The sequence below is a fragment of the Toxoplasma gondii genome, chromosome XII (genome assembly GCF_000006565.2).
Source record: "Toxoplasma gondii ME49 chromosome XII, whole genome shotgun sequence".
NCBI classification, from domain to species: domain Eukaryota; phylum Apicomplexa; class Conoidasida; order Eucoccidiorida; family Sarcocystidae; genus Toxoplasma; species Toxoplasma gondii.
In genome coordinates, this window is record NC_031480.1 from 5,626,873 (window position 1) to 5,644,991 (window position 18,119).

Here is an 18,119-nt window from a genome sequence, read left to right on the forward strand (position 1 = left end):
TGAAAATCCGGTTTTTCACGCCCCCTATTATTACATCACCACCCGAAGATTGATCGTGCGTCAGGCGAGAAGTTCTTCAGAGAAAACGTCTCCGTCGTCGGCCGGCCTCTGAGTGCTGAGACCAGACGAGATATCAGCTTTCATATCTTCGTCGAGTGGATGGACCTACATATTGAGTTTCAGACAAAACACCGATTTCGCTCCCTTTTTCTCCTTCTTTTTTCCACTTTTCTGACGGGACAGGCAGGAAGGTATGAGCGGGTCTGACATTATCTTCTGCTCTTTGGTCGATGAGAGGCGTGTCTGCCTTGAGTGCATTGCATGATCTACACGCGTTTCATTGCGGAGGAAGCCCCCACGTATATATTTCGCCCTTCCGATTACCGCGGTAGGGAGGTCAGAGCGGTTCTCTTTTCTCATTTCAAGAAATATCGCTTAAGTCAATGGAGGCATGACTACGTGGGCAACCACATCTCGTTCCCTTCAGACGAACAGTACTTGCTTGGACACCTGCCTTTCGATTCCCGATATATAGCACCAAATGAAAATTACTGCAAAGAACTCGTTGATATACTGTTAGAAGTTCTTTTACTCAGCTTGTGATTGCCTTTTGTAAGACAGTCAATAGCCTTGGTATAAAGCGGAGAGTGGAGAAACCGCAAAGTTTCTGGACTCGTCGAATTAGTTTCATGTTCAGCCAACGCATTTCCTGACTCGCTCCGAGTTGCTTACCCCGAAAGGTTTTAGAAATGAAGCGTTAATGTCGTCTTCTAGGTTTTTGTTAAGCGGCAGGATAGGAATTTCTGACAACGTTTTTGTGCCAGAGACGTCTTGTGTAATGGGAGTTCCCTGTGGCTCCTCGGAAACAAGGTCCTTTTCTGTTTCGCGAGTGCCAAAACTGGCCTTTTGGAAGAGTTCTTCTACGAAGCTTTTAGCTACTACAGTCAGTAGATCCACTGCTTCCGTAGACGAGTTTTCTTCGGCCTTACTCGAGGGCATTTCTTGATGGTTTTGAAGCGTGTCTTTTTCGCAACTTGACTCCTCTGACTGCGGAGGGTAATCAGAGTTTTCCTGTCTCGTTCCTTTTCCTGGAGTTCCATTCTCTACATCCTGTGAAGATTGTTTTGCCACGTCGGTAAAACACTCGTCTCCCTCCCCGGTGGACGGGTCACCAAACCCACGGTTTGATTCCGATGCAGGTTCGGTCTTTTCTTCGGATGTTTTCCTGTTAGAACGTTTTGCGTCCCCTGCTTCTGCAGGTTTGTCGGGGGTTTTCGATGGCTGTACGCAAACGTGCAGGGTCTCTGGAGGATCAGCCGACCCCGCTCGCTGTGGTTGTTTCCGATGAAGAAAAGGCATGCAACAAACTAGGCAACTGAGACGTTTTTTACCTCCATACGCGGGCTCGAGATGATGTGCGCGCTCTATGGATTGACGCTGCGCTTTGTCGGCGACTTCAACACCAGTATGTCGGACGCCTTGTATTTCTTCATAGTTTCTGTGTTCATCAGTTTTTTTTCCATTTTTAGGTCTCCCGTCATCTGGGTGGTAGCCGATATCCGAATGCGGGGAAGACATTTTGCCACCAGGCAGCTGGGCGAAACGGGAGAGAGTTCGCCAACGGGAACAGACTGACTAAATGAGAAGCTCCAAAGAAACCAAAGCAAGACGTTCCCCTGAGTCTTCGCTTTCTCGAAGAGCTTCAAACAAACAAGGCGTGCAGAGGAACTGGCCAAGGACCGGCTTCTCGAATCGGTTTGTTCCAAGGCTATACAGAAGTGTATCGGGTTTCAACGACTGTTTTCCTTAGCCGCTTTGCTGAACGACCGGTGCCAGCTAACGGCAGTTCTTCAACGTTCAGCATGAGCGAATGCTTAATGTGTTTTGTTAGGCCGTTTGCTTTGACACAGCCCAGTTTTAACTTCTGTCTGTTTCTTCGTAGGAAACACAAGTGCTAAGGGAATACCTTGGCCGAACGTCAGCGACTGTTGACACGGCCGACGCGGAGCGGTAACATTAGCTGAGTACTTTAGCTCATTGTCGAGAGAAATACGGTGTTTTCTTTTCTGTTCTTCTAAACAGAATTGCGGCTGCTTCTGCATGTGCGCCGTCTCGGCCCACAGTTCGTAGTCTACTCGAGTCCTATGGGTCCACGGATGCATATGGTTGCAGTTCCACAAGAAAAGGCACTCTCTTATAGATATATCTGAATAGTTTCTGAACACTGATCTACGGAAAGTCGAGTAGAGCGTTCAGCGTCGAATGACCCCGTAAACCGTAAGGACACACTAACTGGTGGTCGGTTTATCGTTGTAGGTGATCCGCAAGCATCAAAAAATAATGATTGTCAAAAAATCTAGTTTTTCTGAGACGCGTTTCATTCAAACACCAAATTCGACATGAGCTTTGTTTTTTTTAATCGGGATTAAACAGAAATATAGGTAGTCTAGTATCCCTTTGGTAACCAGGTGTCTTTGTGAATGCACATAACTACCACGAAGCATTTTGAATGTGGATCATAGGTGTCTCTCCCAGTCTTCTTCTGGGGAAAACCCACGTTTGGTCTTCGACATTAGCTGGCGATCTGGTTTTCTTGATTGATCCAGATCGCAGGTAACCTTCCAGTGTGTCAGCGGATGTACCTTCTTACTTCCGTCTGTCAGAGAACTGATCCTTATGTCTGAATTCCACTGATTTTTACGGGAGAGAAGCTCGCATTCGTTCTGAAAGATCGACGTGGAGGAGCCATGGCAAGGAGACTCGAGTTCGAAGAGGTTTCGGTCATGGATAATGAGGTCGAAGAGCGACGTCGCTCACTCCTCGATGTTCTGCAGAATTCGTTAAGAGGGGCAGTGAGTTTTCAACTTTACGGCACATACGTTTCCTCCTTGACACTGAATCGCCTTCCATCTGTCCGTTTTTCAGGGCGAAAAAAGGATAGATGCGAGAGGCAAAGGACGTATTTCCTCCCCGGAGAGTGGCGTTTGTTGTTTTGACTCCGTTCTTCGGAAGAGAACTCGACCACATCCACTTACGGATGGACGTAGTTATGGATTGTTTTGCCGTGCCTGCAACGTCTTCCAAAATCTGACTTTATGCCCGATAGCGAGATTAACCGGAGAACTCAAGCCATCTACGCTGCAAAAAATGGTGTCTGCTGTGGTGTCTGTATGTGAACGGCCGCATCAGTCATTTTTCTCGCGCCTTCTCCTACTCCTCACTCTCCCAAAGGGAGAGTTTAGCCGTCAAGACGTCGAAAGTGAGCTACCTAGTGGAAAGAAAGGAGAAGATGTGTCAAGCTGACTGCTTCCCTGATTAATGGACAGCACAACAACTCGAGTTGCAGCGTGTTGAGCATGACATACTGCCTAGGAAATTGTTTCGCAGCTGAACCTTACCTCATATTTCCCCTTCCCTGTGTCTGTACTACTAAAATAGCAATGCTGCACAAGAACGTTCTTCTCAGACACAAGATAAGAACTGCACGTAGTTTATTTCGAGGGTCATATCTTTAGGTAGTGGAACGCAAAGCCGGGTTGTTCAGAGGATGGAACATGAAAATCGCTTAAAGCATGATGGTTTTCCATCCCTCTGCTCTAGGCAGCGTCTCCACATCTCCCTCTGGAATTCGACCTTATGGATCACGACTGGGTATTTATTCCGGTCTTCTGGGAAAGTTGTAAGACTAGGTGGCTTTCGACGTGTTCAGTTATTCGCAGGCGTCCTTCACCCTTGGCAAATGAGTGTGGATGAAGACGAGCATCTGACCGGATACACCATTTTCATTGAAGACTTTGCAATTCTGCTTTTTGAGGCACGTCCGAACATGTATCGATTTATATCGCTAACGTGCAGCCGCCTAGGAACTCTTGGGCCACATGAGGAAGGTTTAGAAGTGGTTTCATTTTCTGTCGCGCGGTCGATTGCAGAACACGGAGACGTTTAACATCCTGTGTCTCCTACACAGAAGTAACAGTGCAGATCTCACGATCAGGTCTCCAGATATATAGGTTTGTATCTCGTACTCGGTAATGTATTCGGGCGCACGCAAAGGTGTTGAACTGCGTACTTTCATGTATGTATCTGTGTTCGTGTATCTTCACCTCGAACATGTTCTGTGTGAGAAAATTCTTACGCTTTTGAGAGCGCCGATTATGTACTTTTACAGGACAGGCCGACAGATGCGCGCCAATAAATCGTGCGGTTCGCATCCTCTGAGCGGAGGTTGCCTGTTTGCCAACGTGCTAGCAGAAAATAGGTAGAATTTCCGTCTCCCGGTCGGTTCCTTTGTGTTCTCATGTTGTTTTAAGGGCGCAACGAGTTCCCTATTTGAAGCCATAGAGCGACTTGCCCTTCTCCGTGGATCAGATTTGCAGGTTAGCTCTTCAAGCTACGGTGCCGCACAAAGCACATGAGGACTGCAGCTACCACGACACCACCCTCCTCATCACCATTTCGCGAACTAAGGTCGATGGATACCATGTTACACGAGATAGGTTGTTGAATGGAGGTTGTTCTACGTCTTTGCAGATAATGTGTCGCCCTCCCATTTTGTTCCCTGATTACTGGTAAAAAATGCTGTATCCGGTAATCTAGCAATGAAGGGTCGAATATTTTGTGTGCCTCTCGTTTGCCTTCCTCTTTGCTGTTAGTCCTTTGCTACTGAGGGTGTTTGCCAGTAAATGTGTGCTTTTCTGTCGTCGGGCCTTGAGAGCTGACTTTCTGCGGAAGACTAGCCTCAATTCCCGTCGACTCCGCGCACATTTCCCCTTCAGTTATGAGGGTCCATGTGAAATGTTTTTGCCGCCCTGTAGACACGAGAATGTATCGCCTGTCTATGACACTGAAACGTGGTAGCTGCTGTTTCTTGCCATGTGCCATGTCTCATCCTTGCAAAGAAACAGGCCCGACCTCGGATTCGTATTCTTTACTTCACTGAACTGGTGAGTTTCGTAGTTCCATACGAAAGCAGAAGTTCCGGTAGACAGGTTTTTCCTCATGACCACGGCAGTGCATCTTCAATGAGCTACAGCGATATTTCCGCAAGTCGCTGATAGGCAGGACAATATTCAGTTCCCACAGGAATCATTCCTTTGCACTGAACAGGTTGTTTCCTAGTGAACCTGGTTCGGATAGCTCGTTGGGCGTCCACGAGAAAGTTGTCTTACACTCATGCAGCACGGACAACACCAGTGTGGCAAATAACTTGGACATCTTCTCATTTTTCTACCCGGTAGACTTCATAGGTAACGAAACTCTTTTCTTCTCTTCGTGACATCAGAGCTTCTTCCGCATTCGTGGAAAATATGGCTGGTTCATGTCGAATAAACTCGACTGCCTTCTGTAACCAAAAAATGCCTGCAGCATGGTTACAGGTTGTTGCCATACTTGATCACCGCGCAGATTCCAGGCATACCTGCTGCCAAGGCAGATACGGATTCAGAGAACGAGACCGAGATCACTGAAGAGCTAATCCTGGAACATGTGAGAAGAAATGCAGACTTTGTTGGTTGTCAACGAATGACGTCTCTTCACGAGAACCCCATTAATTACCCACTTTGCTGAGGTGCTATGTCTCTATTGCAGGTGTTCAAAATCTACCAAGGTCTGACTCTCGTCTCTCATCGTCTGGCCACTGACAACTTCAGGATGCCCGTGAGTAAAATCAATGCGGTCGCGACAGCACAGGTTTTAGGACTTCAGTAACCAAGTAGATCAAACTGCCCCACGGGAGACAGGCAAGAGTACAGCTTCTGTCAAGCCCGTGTTTGTGCCGTAATTGTGTGGCAGGGGGTGGTAAATTGGGAAGAAGACAGTTATATTAACTTTCTTGGTGCATGCGTCTTTTTAGGATGTTGTGCAGGCGGTAAAAAACCAACTCTTTTTGATTTGGTTTCAAAGAAAAGGGCTGTTCACTTTTATTTAACCGAGTATCAACTAGTTCCTATGTTAGTATCTACTTTATCTACCTTAACGGGAGGACTAGCGATGGTCCTATTAGATTTACACGTAAACACTGAATTCCCTAACTTTCTGTATGTACGCTGAAGTGTTTTACGTCACCATCAGAGAAATTTGGTGACGTCTCGCTGAAAAACCACCTTGCTAGTATTGGAGGTCTTAGCGCAAGAGGGTGACACTGTGTTTCTCCAGTTCCTGTAACGGCAGTGACTTGTTTATTGTGACGTGCCTTTCTGTACAGGAGGGTGCAGACGCATATCTGCAGTCGGATGAAAACCGACAGCTACTGCCTTCTATCGATTCTTTGTATCTTCTCGACACTTCGTCTGTTGCAGAGGGTCTCACGTGGACAGAGTCAGGTAACGCACTAAGAACGCAGGCGTGGTGAAAGGCAGTACGATGTTCCTAAAACATTCAGTTCAGGGGGTCAATTGTTCTTTAGCCCAGGTTTTTTGTGACAACGGTGGTCACCCCTTCATTTGATACGTTTGGCATCCCCTGAAACTTCTGACGGTTTCCCATATAGGTCGCTGTGTGGAGATTGCCGGATTTTGATCGGAATAACCCCGGACATGTTGATGTGCTGGATGACCATGTCTCTCCAGAATTCCAGAATTTCTTCCGTGGCAAATTCGACATCCGACTTCATTCTGAGCCTCTGGTGTGAACGGAAAAACCCGACGCGGTTGACCAAAGATTTAGTAAGGGAAGCTTCGGACCGACACGCTAATCCGCTAACGATTGCCGTACTACAGGGTTAACCACGAATCCGCTGTCCTGTCTACGCAGTTTTTACCTACGACTTCCCAAAAGTGCTGGGGAAGATTGCAGGAACTTTCCGTGTGTTCTGTACTCTTTCCCTTCAATGGCCTCTCCTTCGGGGCTGTTTCCCACTGCCAGAAGAAGTGTGCTGATCAGTCTCAGTTGCAACTACATAAACCGCTTCGTAATGCCTGCCCTCCCTTCCCACACATACTCAAAAAACAATGGAGACCACTGACCAACGCTCTTGTCACTCAATGACAATACAGACGGGCGGCGCCTGTAGATTGGTGGTACCGAGCACATGCTCCCCTTCCTCTGGCTAGGATTCAAATACACACTCGGTTAGGGAAACTGCAAGAACCATACACTGCTGCCGGATGGAAAGACAGTCGATACGTACCAACTGTTTATCGGGGAAACATTCACGATCCAACAACAAAACACCCTGGACTGCGGGTTCATTCTTCACACTTGTACTGGTGTGGCGCAGTTTGTGTCTGAACGTGGATGCGTGTGCACCTGGGGGGCATCGCATGCGTTGTCTCATGCGTTGTCTGAACAACCGACTGAGACAGTACCACCCTGCTCTATTGGCTTCGCTTGCCTGGACATAATAAACATGTCCGATCCTCTTTTGTACCACTTACGGACAGAGAAAGAACACAGCTGCAGGCACACGGAACGGAGAAACGGAGTCTGCAAAAAGAAAGGCGCGCTGCGTTTTCCGATCGTCGCTTTTGTGTACATTGGTTCTGCGAGTTTCGACCGTTCTTCTGTGTGTATCTCAGTGTCCCATGCCATGTTGAAATTTCGCATTTCGTCTGGAGGAATCGACTGTCCCGGGAGGAATTTTTGGAAAGATACAGTTTTGATGTTTTTACGTGGTTTCTCAAGTGCAAAATTGCACCCACAAGGGTGGGACAGCGTACTGGGAGGAGCTAGCCACCTTTTAGAGGCTTGCTGACCTACTTGGGAAACATTTCGTGTTGAATCCGTTGACACGCCGATGTGCAACATCGCCGTTTGTGCACCTGGTGCCGGGACGAAAGAGTGGGTGATGGTCGCGTGCGGGGGTGGTCACTAGAATCACATTCTAGTTTTCGATCCCGAAAGCACGCATTTGTGACCTTTTTCTCCCCAATCGTTTACGTCGCATTCCTGCATTTTCTACGAAAATGGTGGCCAAGAAGTCCGCGAAAGTCGCCAAGTCCAAGGACTCTGGCAAGAAGGGCAAGGGCAAGAAGAGAGCGGAGTCGTACAGCTCTTACATCTTCAAGGTGTTGAAGCAGGTGCACCCCGAGACTGGGATCAGCAAGAAGTCGATGATGATCATGACTTCTTTCATCGCTGATACCTTCGACAAAATTGCCACTGAGGCCGGCAAGCTCTGCAAGTACAACAAGAAGGATACTCTGTCCTCCCGAGAGATCCAGACTGCCGTCCGTCTTGTCCTCCCTGGCGAACTTGCCAAGCACGCCGTCTCTGAGGGCACCAAGGCCGTCACCAAGTACACTGGCAAATAAACGATTTGCGAATGCGTTTGCTCCGGTTTAACTGGAAAACTCGGCAGCTTTGCAATGGAAACTAGATTTTACGGCTCTCACATCGGGAAACTTCCCGAATGTCTTCTTTAGGCTTCACTAGAAGCCACCACCTACTCAGGGACTAGAATCCCTGCAAGCTGATAACTTTTTCTGTGCGTCCTCTAGTCAAAAACCAGGAAGCTGTAAACTCAGCAACCGTAGGAACGGGAGTACGATGTCTGGTTTCTCGTCTGCATGCATCCAGTCGGTTCTTCACCCAATATGGAAAAGCTACTCGGTACGTGAACCACTCTGTGTTGTAAACTCTGGATAAGACAGTAAGCAGAGCAGAAACATAGTTTTTTAACGCTCAGTATGTATCCAAAAGAATCGAACTGTCGTTGGAAAGCTTTGTTGCCAATGCCCGTCTCGCCGGGACTCAAATGGGGTCACTTCTAAATCATAATCTACCAAGAACTCCAGTTCTCTTTCGCTCACATGGATGGACAACCTTGATTTCCTCTGCTGACAGTCTGCTAAGAACTCCGGTCCTCGTCCACTGACACACAGCCTCTGTTCTCTCTGCATAAGTCAGCATCATTCGAAACCACGCTCTACCATCGCCGGTGGGCCGTCGAACGTGATCAGCAGTATCGTTAGCGGAACATGCACCTGCGTTGATACTAACTCCCCACATGTACTGTGCCAAGGAATATGGAAAGCAGTAACCGTGATATACCTACTGATAGCTGGGTGAACTATAATCCGTTGCGTTGGCTGATACCGGTTCACAATTTTTTTGTGGATGGTCAGGCGCGCGGTACAGCCAGTTGACTCTCCTTTCTGTGTGCATTCTACGTGGATGTGTCTCCGTTGGCAGCAGAACACTGGAGAACTTTTGATCGTTTTTCGGTCGAATATGTGGACGGTGTCTTCAAGAGTCTGAGAGCAACCCAACCACTGCCCATTCGCGGATCCAAAAATTCTCGTGTCTCCAAACACGGGCGTCTCCCCCCCATACAGTTCGGCGATTAACACGAGGTACAAGCTTTCCCAAACACATTTGAGACCCTCCTGACACGACTGAGTGAGAATAGCGACTTTCCGAGTTCTCTCCCGTACCGGGGACAAAACAGTACATCGGATGTGTAGACACTTAAGGAACCACACATTGATGGAGCCACGGCGACCCTATTTCGTCACTTTGTATGCTTTAATTTGCTGCAGCAGTTGTTTGGCATGCTCATTTTCCGTAAAGTGCTTGCGAATCGGCTCCAGTCTTCGATTAAGTTCCCGTGCGAGACTTTCCTTGAGGTCTCCCGGATGCAGATTTCCTTTGATATACGCATTTCTGAATTCCTCCACGGTGGCGTAAGTCACATCGCCACCGTTTGCTTCCGACCGTTTGACTGCAAACTCTCCGAATGCAGGGAAAACCAGCTGCTCCACGTAAGTTACACATGGGTTTCCGTCAATAACGCCAGCAGGGCAGAACGCTTTCTTGATCTTTCGATTCACCTCCTGAAAGCAAAACAGACAAGAATTCACATGGAACACAGAAGTTCTACCAGTTCAGACGTTTCAAAATCACACACCTTCAACGGAAACGAAGCAAACAACCTACAAAGACTCCTCCACAACATTCGACCCGGCCGAAGCTCCGCGGCTCTGATGTTTTTCAATTGTGTTCCCCCTATCGACCCCCGCCACCCACAAGCATACCTTCATAAGCAAAGAATTTAGGCACAAATCCATCATATCCGTCACTTGTGCGCACAAACGATATGTATAGCACCTCCGCAAAGATCTCTAAGAGAGACACAGACATATTTTCTGTCTCCACATTTCCTCTCGTACACAAACAGGCTCTCCCTTTCATCTGAAGTAATGGCGACCTCACTCCCCTATTTGGCAGCACACTGGGAGTTCGCCTTTCTAGAGTTACTGTTTGTTTCGTTCCCCAATCGAACCCGACCTTGGTTTCTTCTACGCCTCACTTCCTCCCTGTTTTTCCATTCCTTACCGTCTCCGTGTCTTCCATGAAGATGGCCGAGTCTGGGTTGGATTTGCTCATTTTCTCCTGACCCTCGAGAAGGCCTGGAAGCATCTGGTGAGACAGAATGACCGGCTTCAGCTTCCTCTTGATTTCGTCGCAGTACTCGCGCGCGAGCATGTTCACTTTCCGTTGATCCATACCCAATTGGCAGATGTCAGCTCCGAGGTAGAAGATATCTGCGCACTGGAGAGCAAATAACAATGGCACTTGCGGCTCGATAAAACTCTAGGGAAAATTAACTGAGAAAGAGTCGCCTCCACGCACGCAGTAAAAGAACTTCTGTCAAGAAGGAACATTACCCAAATTGCAAATGCTCTTCGCGAGCAGTACACATACACATAGATATATACATATGAATACGTATACGCAGATGCTAATACATGCACAGTTATGTGCGTATCTGCATGTGGGTTTAGACGTTGCTGCAAATTCAGCCAGATTGACAGGTAGTAGGCCAATGAAACACTGAAATGATCTTTCTTTTTCGGGTCCCCTTCGCAAATGGAGGAACGTCTACAGATGTGCGTTATAGAGCATGCACTCTGATTTATTCTCTGTCTTTGCAGCTCCTCTTTGCAGGCAACAAATTCTAACTCGCGCAGAATTAACGCCTTTCTAGAGAGAAGCACACCAACAGAACGCACCTGCATGCAAGGGTACATGATTTGAGCAGCAGGTTGTTCATCTCCTTCTTGGCGACCCATGATCTGAGAGCAGCGCTTGACCCTGCGAGAAGGAAAAAACACGCTGTCTTTTTTATTCCTCGACTTTATCGGGCCTTTCTCTCCTTTTTGACTTGCGGAGTTGCATCCGAAAGAAGAGACCCCAAACACTCGCGGACACAGCTCTGCGTGGTAGTCGCTGTGCACCTTACTTTAGGATGGCGAGTGTGGACTGTCGTGCTACAGTACATATGAATATCTACTTGTAGACACAAAGATGCATTTGTTTGAATGCAGATTCCAGCAACCTGTGTTGCATGTGAAGGCTCACAACTTTTGTCTTCTTTGTCTTTGAATCGTGCCATTCTGCTTTTCTTTGCGCACCGTGTCCACCGCACGGTTCTCTCCCTGGGCTTTGACGTTGAGACTTTTTTCTCACCTGGTGATCGTGAAAGACCTTGCAATTTGCATGACTTGCACCCAGTACTGATCAGAGTTTCTGTTGATTTCTTCGCTTGCCCAGAGGAAGCGGACGTTTTGCATGTCCATGCCTGCAGCTTTCCACACCTCGATGAAGTATTCGCCAACCTTTTGGATCTGAAGAAGAACGAGAGCGTTGATTCCATATATTGTCTACGTTTTTTTCGATTATCAAAGGGGTCACTACGAGCCTCGTGGTGAAGGCCAGGAGCTGCTATTTCACGTTGGGTTTCACAGTTCGATGAGAGAGAATGTTCAAATGCCACAAGTCTGTCAGGAAGCCAAGGTCACTCCCGCTTTCTAGGATCTTCACATTATCACAACTCTACCGCTGTCCCAGACCCTTTCTCCTCCCTTTTTCTTTCATTTTTCCATCCCTCTAGAGTCACAGGGAAATACCTGCCGCACATAGTCTCGCCTACAAGCGTTGGTTTTTCGCATACACACTGAACGACGAGACGACCCCGCGCAGGATCTGTCTTTCTGCTACAGAATTCAGAACGCACTAGGGTGTGACAGGCCTGGACCGATGAAGAACTGTTTACCTTCTTGAGGTCCCCATTCATTTTATTGTTGAGCATTGCAAACCAATCAGCAACCCAAAAGACGAAAACGCAGCCGGCCTTGGTCAGCTTGTTTACATTCGTCACTTTCAGCAGACCCTGAGCCACGTGCATGCGCCCGCTGGGCTCGAAGCCATCGTAGCAGAGCGGAAACGGCTTCTTCTCCAGCAGAGTCCTCAGTTCCTGGAAAACGGAGGGAAAGAACATGAAGAGAGGAAGGAGAGAGGAGAGAGTAGAGAATCGGAAAGCAGACAACGGGACGAACGCGCGGAAAGAAACAGAGGAAAGTGAAGGGAGGAGCAGGACCACGGAAAAGAAAAAGAGGGATGAGAATGAGAAACAAAAAGAGAGAAGAGAAAGAGGGAAGTTAAGAGAGGAGAGAACTGGAAGAACGAAAAGAGTGAAGCAGCGAGAACAAAACGTCTGCAACAGCAGCGTCTCTTCTGACCCCGTAATGCAAACCCAGATGAATACATATATATATATATGTATATTTCTATGAAGATTTATATATTCATATCATTTTGGAAATATATTTGTTAAATGACAAACTAGGAGTTATGGAGCACTAAAGAAGAGCTTACATCAGGTTGGATGCACTCTTGAGCGATGGAGAGACAAAGTTGAACTCGTTCATCAAGCGGAAGAGAAGACGGACGCGGCTGCGGCCACTGTGCTCCGTTGACAATCGAATCGTACAGAGTCGTCACACCTCCGGAAGTTTTCTTTTCCTTCTCGCCTCGCTTAGTCGCGGGTGTCGCATTCTGCATGCACAACCGCAGAGCCCCCGCGGAGAACACAGACACCACGACTCGCTGACAGCACAGTACGCAAGAAAGGAAAGCGGGGAAGCTCTTTCGCTCTCCACGAAGCGAGTTACAAAGTATATGTCCTCGCGTTCACGGTCTGCCGCCGGACTGAGACGGAGTGATGTTCGCCATCCCAGAAAATGCTAGCCAGCTGTTCTTCTCTCATGTGCACCCAGCACAATTCCGCACATACACAGACACATACAGAACCAAACATCTATATATGTTTTTGTTTTGTGATGTTTGCGGGACATTCAGGAGGCGAAAACCCACAGTTGCGCTTGCGGTCTCTGTATCTGTCTACATCCACTAGTCTTTTCTATCTGACAAGATCGACGCAGATCTACCAATGAATATCTCTCTGGACTTCGCTGCCTGCGAAGGCCTGCAGGATATCTCTGCGCATCTCGGCAAGCAAATGCATTTCTGTGCATGCGCATCTGTAGGAAAGCTGGAGAGTGCCGAGGAGAAGTTCCCAGGGCAGAAATCTTCTGCGATTCTCGAGCTGCCATGAACGCCTCCCAGTCCTCTCACGAAACAGTTTACAGACCTATGTACGCGCTCACATTCTCGCTACACAGAGAAAGTCGCACAAAATATACACATAGGCAGGCCGATGCATAGCTGGATAAAAGTATACGCATGCAGATATATATATATATATATATATATATGTATAAATATACATGTATCTGAAACTCTCAGATGATTCTATGGATGTAGAAAGACATGTGCCTCTACGTGTGTGTCTTTTCGAACCGCTTCTTATGTGTGTTTGCCAGAGTGGACATGTTCGTCTGCTGTTCTTGAAAACGACAGTTTAAAAAGGCGCATACCGACGCCTCATTTGCAGGGGGGGACGAGGTACTCGCAGCGGTGGAAACAGAGGCGACGTGAGAGGTCAGAAGACTGTCATCCCACACAGACAAGCCACCCGTGAAAGGAGATGCCATGGTGTCTGCCTGCAAAAGACTTCGTTCTCTGTTCTTCCAGCAAGAAACCGCTTCCCTGAGACAAGGAAACGGCAGACAACGTAGAGGAGAGAGACGGAGAGAAGAGGATCGGCGAGAAGAACGCGAGTGAGGAGGCGTGGAGGAAGAGGCTGCCCCGGCAGAGTAGATGGCAGATGTCGAGGTCGAAGAAGTCGGCGAGAAGGGAGAGAATCTCTGAGGAAAGAGAACCGTTCCTGGAGTCGGTGAGGAAGAGGACGCCACAGTGGAAGCAGTTCGGAAGGGAAGAGGAAGAAGCGAGGAGAGATCCGACAACAGAAAACTCGGCGTTCTCAAACGCATTCCAGGAGAGAAAAAGGCGAGGAATGTTACCGCTCTACTGAAAGCCACTATATTAAACGCCGCATGCAGCGGAGGAGGACGGAGAAAAAAGAGTTTTAAGAGAATCGCGGGGACAGGCGAAAAAACTGTAGAGAAATCCCGACCGACGTAGCCGTGTCTGCGATTTAAAAAAAACCTCGACGCGAAGAAAGAAGAATGACAGGACTCGCTGTCTCTCTCGTCCTCTCCCTGTCTCCTTCCACAGGGCGATGCGTCTCCGGTGTCTTCGGGGATCTTACGAGCGGAAGGACTGGTCGAAGACTGGGACTTGAAGATGTTTTTGCATATTTGAGACCAAAGAGACACCCAACCTTTGGAAAACCTCGCTAGGCTTCTCTGAAGAGGACAGAGGGAGAGGGGGCGTGTCTTTCCGCTTGTCTCTCGGCTTCCTTTTTTTACGTCTTTGCATGCGAAGGTGAAGATGCGCTTTGCCGGGCGACCCTCCTGGAAGCCTTTCGTCTGCTGATTTGCATGATTTTTTTTTCGAAAGGAAGGAATTTTTCAGGTTATTCGACATCGGTTATGTCCTAGGCGCAATATATGGATTACTGTTATCCCTCGTATTAACAGCGAGAGAAAACTACTACTCAGATGCTGGTCTATCCCTCACCGACTTCTTCTGTGCATAAGCTGAATATTTCCTCGCGGACAGAAGCCGCCGTCCAGATTCAAGGCCACGTTTTTTTCTCCTCTGTCGCTTGCTTCTCCAGCGCCCGTTCAAACTCGAGTTTCCTGCCTTTGTTGTGAAACTCCGAATCAACGTCTGCTCTTCCAGGAAAGACACCACCATGGCACAGCTCCTTCCTGCTGTTAGGTCGCACGCTTTCGTCGTTTTGTCTCGCCCTCTCTCGTCACACCGAAGAAACTTCGCTTCTGCTGCGATTTCGAGGAATGCCCTAGAACGCTCTGCTCCTCCTCCACCCTCTTCTGCTGTTTCTGCTCCTTCTTCTTCGTGTACAGCCGCGCCTTCAGGGGAGAGAGAGAGAGAATCGGATGCATGCTTCGCACAGAAAGACGGAGAGAAGACACTTCCTTGCCCCTCGCTTCGTCGACCGTATCGGGACTTCTTGCGTGCATGCGCCAAAACATTCGGGGAAGATTTCGAGGCGAGGTTCCACGTGACCAGACAGATGACCCAAATGCTCAGAGGAAACCCTTTCCGCCTGCCCACAGATCGGCTAATACGCGAGCTCAAAGACGCGTCCGACTTCGTCAGGTACACACCAGAAGAGAAAAGAGAAAAAGCGGGAGAGACAGAAGGAGAAGGAAGAGAAGAAGGTGAAGAGAGAGAGAGGAGACAGAGAGAAATGACGACATGAAGAGAGAGGAGAGAAATGTAGAGATTTCTCCACGAAGTAATGAGATAACGACAGGGAAAAAGACGTATCCGGGAACTGAGGCACCATGCGCCTCTTCGCAGAAGTGTGTCTTCTCGGTGTTGTCAGCGGGAAAATGTTTTCTGCAGGCGCTACATGAACCTATCTGGACTTATCCGAGTCCCCCACGATCAAAGTGGGGGACATGTAGACAGCGACAGAAGCCTGTACACATACATCTACATGCATGTGATTACATCTGTATATCTATATATATATCTGTCTATATATGTGTATACATCTCTGTATGTATACCTCTGTGTATGTGTATTTCTATAGATACACATGCATTTTTTCTTTAAGTATACAAATACTTCCATCTGTGTTTTCTAAAGTGTCGACACAGAAGACCAGCTTTGTGACGAAAGGCGTGTGTCACGAAGTACAGACGCGGGGAAGATGAAAGTCCGAGTGCAGAAGACATCGCTCTTCCATCCACTGTTCAGTTGGAGGTATATCATGGCGAACGCATATGGCCGTCGAGCGTTGCTGCTGCAGGCTCCTGAGTGTAACCGTACAAGCTGCAAGGAAGACTGTGTAACTTGAACCGAGGTTCATACACTGGAGACTCTGAGAGAGTCACAGGAGATGGACCTTGCCCAGGAGTGAATTATCGTTCAACGCGGAGACTCGTCTCGTGTGTCTTTTGCTGGAAAAGTCTCTGTGGTGGCCTTGCTGGACAGAATATGGTGGATGGGTTTGGGGACTGGATTGGCCACGATAGAAGAAACTTGCGGGTGCAAACCTCGTCAGCACCGTCGTCCTGAGAGCAACAGAGTCGCTCCAGCTGTATCCGTCGACCAGAGAAAACCAGAGTACTCTGGGATCGCTTTCGTCACATCGTTTCTGTGTTGTTCAACGGGTTCTGGATCTGTGAATCGCTCGGCTTTTCTTCGTCTCTTCAGGTTTCACATCGTTCAGGCGCAACTGAATCCTGACACCGGAGCGTATCGCGCAACGCCGACGGACGACCACATTCGGAAGGGAGACGTCATAGAACTCAGTGGCTACGACGCAGAACGCATGCAAAAACTTCCTTGGCTCTCCAGAAAGCCAGGCGACTCCCTCCCACCAGAGCCCACGCGCGAGACATCCCCTCGGCAGAGCACCGAGGCGAAATTTTAGAAAACTGGAGGAAACAGAGAACAAGAGGAGGAGACGTGGAGAGGAACAGAGGGAGAGAGAGGGAAAGAACAAAGCGAGACACACTCACAGAGCAAACGGACGACAACAGGATTCAACAGGGTTGTCCAGAGAGCTCATTTCTCTGAGTCATCGTCTTTGCAGGCAGCGCTCTTCTCTCTGAAAGGTTTTTTCTCGCGAAAAACAACCAAAAACGTATTAATCTGGACAACACTGCTCTTGACATGAGCAGAAACTCTGTTTCCCCACTTGGTTTGCCTGCTGCGTGCTCTACTCTCCCTGTCCTCTCTCTCTGTTTTTGCGTGGAGTGTTCCCTAGACTGTTCTCTCTAGATTCTCCTTTGCTTGAACAGACCGAGCTGTCTGCATCCGTCTTGCTTTCTTAGAGAGGTCAGCAGTTTTGCGAGTCGCACGTTTTTCGCGTCCGGATTTCTCTCAACAAGCAGCAGCTTCTTTTTCGCAGAAAGAAATCGAGTCTTGTGGAGAAGAAATCTTCTCCGCGCGCCCTCGCATACAGAGGAAAAAGCGTTCCCGTGCACATCCTTTCTCCTCTTCCGTTCTCTGAACATGCCGACACTGCCGCCTGAGACAAGCGCTGAGGCTTCGAGTCGTTGTTAGAGAATCAGAGAACATGCGGACATAAAGCTACCTGAGACAGTAGTCCGGCACAAATTGTGCATTCGTGGATCTCTCGGATCACACTTAGACACGCGAAATCCTGGACAAACGTCGACTCTCATTCGGCGACTACAAAGGTAGCTTCACTAGTCTGATCGCCGTTGCCTCGTGACTTTTTGAGTTCCTGAGAATTGTGGGGTTTCCCTTTCTGACTCAAGTAGAAAAAGATCGAGTTGCATTTGCAGTTATTCCGTTTTCAGAAGTAGAAAACGCGTAACCTTTCACTGCTCTCTCCAGTTTTGACTGTGCTTGCCACGAGTGTGGAGCGCTGACCGTACAGCAACAGAGGCTAGGCAGCAGAACTCAAGGCATTGTAAAAAGCTGTGTCGAACGTCTGGAGCATGAGCACCGCTGGCGCTGAAAATGATTCCTTTAATGTCGAGGATGTTTTCTGAGTTAAACTGAGCAGTTCTCTTCTCACGTCCTTCACTAGCGACAGAAAACTACGCATGTGTCAGTGTGTAGAGGGGAGTCTCGTACGGAGAGAGCGCTGACCTTTGAGGCAGGCGACGACGTCGACTGAAACGAGTGTTTTACTTTATTTTCGGAATCACACTCAGCAGTTCGGTGGCCGACTTTTCTTTCACTTTTTTCCAGTGTTCTCGAAAACCGGACAGGTGACAGCAACGCGTCTCGGAACCTGCGTTTCGGAGGCAGCTGCTGTTCCACGAATTCGACGAAACGCGTTTTTGGATGCACATTTCGATTTCTTTACAGCTTAACCGCGTTGTTCATCAACCGATTCATAAAATAAAAGTCCATTCTCCGGCGCA

The 18,119-nt window shown here is 48.4% G+C and overlaps 6 protein-coding genes across 6 annotated transcripts; 4 read left to right on the forward strand and 2 right to left on the reverse strand.

The window, feature by feature from the left end:
• Positions 1–791: 791 nt before the first annotated feature.
• TGME49_251855 (hypothetical protein) lies at positions 792–2,941 on the forward strand (the record flags this gene model as incomplete). The annotated part of the gene is made up of 3 exons (XM_018780961.1): positions 792–1,548; positions 1,943–2,010; positions 2,926–2,941. The coding sequence occupies exons 1-3, from the start codon at positions 1,411–1,413 to the stop codon at positions 2,939–2,941; spliced, it is 222 nt and encodes a 73-aa protein (XP_018635097.1). The 5' UTR covers positions 792–1,410.
• Positions 2,942–3,147: 206 nt separating this feature from the next.
• TGME49_251857 (hypothetical protein) lies at positions 3,148–6,424 on the forward strand (the record flags this gene model as incomplete). Its single annotated transcript, XM_018780962.1, has 6 exons — positions 3,148–3,259; positions 3,720–3,814; positions 4,311–4,376; positions 4,899–4,943; positions 5,587–5,655; positions 6,203–6,424. 6 exons carry the CDS (start codon positions 3,148–3,150, stop codon positions 6,347–6,349), a joined length of 534 nt encoding a protein of 177 aa, XP_018635098.1. The 3' UTR covers positions 6,350–6,424.
• Positions 6,425–7,269: 845 nt separating this feature from the next.
• TGME49_251860 (hypothetical protein) lies at positions 7,270–7,743 on the reverse strand (the record flags this gene model as incomplete). Its single annotated transcript, XM_002367384.1, has 1 exon — positions 7,270–7,743. The coding sequence occupies one exon, from the start codon at positions 7,741–7,743 to the stop codon at positions 7,270–7,272; it is 474 nt and encodes a 157-aa protein (XP_002367425.1).
• Positions 7,744–7,822: 79 nt separating this feature from the next.
• On the forward strand, positions 7,823–8,375 carry TGME49_251870 (histone H2Bb). Its single transcript, XM_002367385.2, has one exon. The coding sequence runs from the start codon at positions 7,902–7,904 to the stop codon at positions 8,247–8,249; it is 348 nt and encodes a 115-aa protein (XP_002367426.1). The 5' UTR covers positions 7,823–7,901; the 3' UTR covers positions 8,250–8,375.
• Positions 8,356–14,475, reverse strand: TGME49_251880 (tRNA synthetases class I family protein). The gene is made up of 7 exons (XM_002367386.2): positions 13,656–14,475; positions 12,595–12,774; positions 11,993–12,193; positions 11,407–11,564; positions 10,950–11,031; positions 10,273–10,488; positions 8,356–9,770 (listed from the first exon to the last, which is right to left on the reverse strand). The coding sequence occupies exons 1-7, from the start codon at positions 14,109–14,111 to the stop codon at positions 9,441–9,443; spliced, it is 1,623 nt and encodes a 540-aa protein (XP_002367427.2). The 5' UTR covers positions 14,112–14,475; the 3' UTR covers positions 8,356–9,440.
• A 168-nt stretch (positions 14,476–14,643) lies between these two features.
• On the forward strand, positions 14,644–17,118 carry TGME49_251885 (hypothetical protein). The gene is made up of 2 exons (XM_018780963.1): positions 14,644–15,366; positions 16,432–17,118. The coding sequence occupies exons 1-2, from the start codon at positions 14,939–14,941 to the stop codon at positions 16,649–16,651; spliced, it is 648 nt and encodes a 215-aa protein (XP_018635099.1). The 5' UTR covers positions 14,644–14,938; the 3' UTR covers positions 16,652–17,118.
• Positions 17,119–18,119: the final 1,001 nt, after the last annotated feature.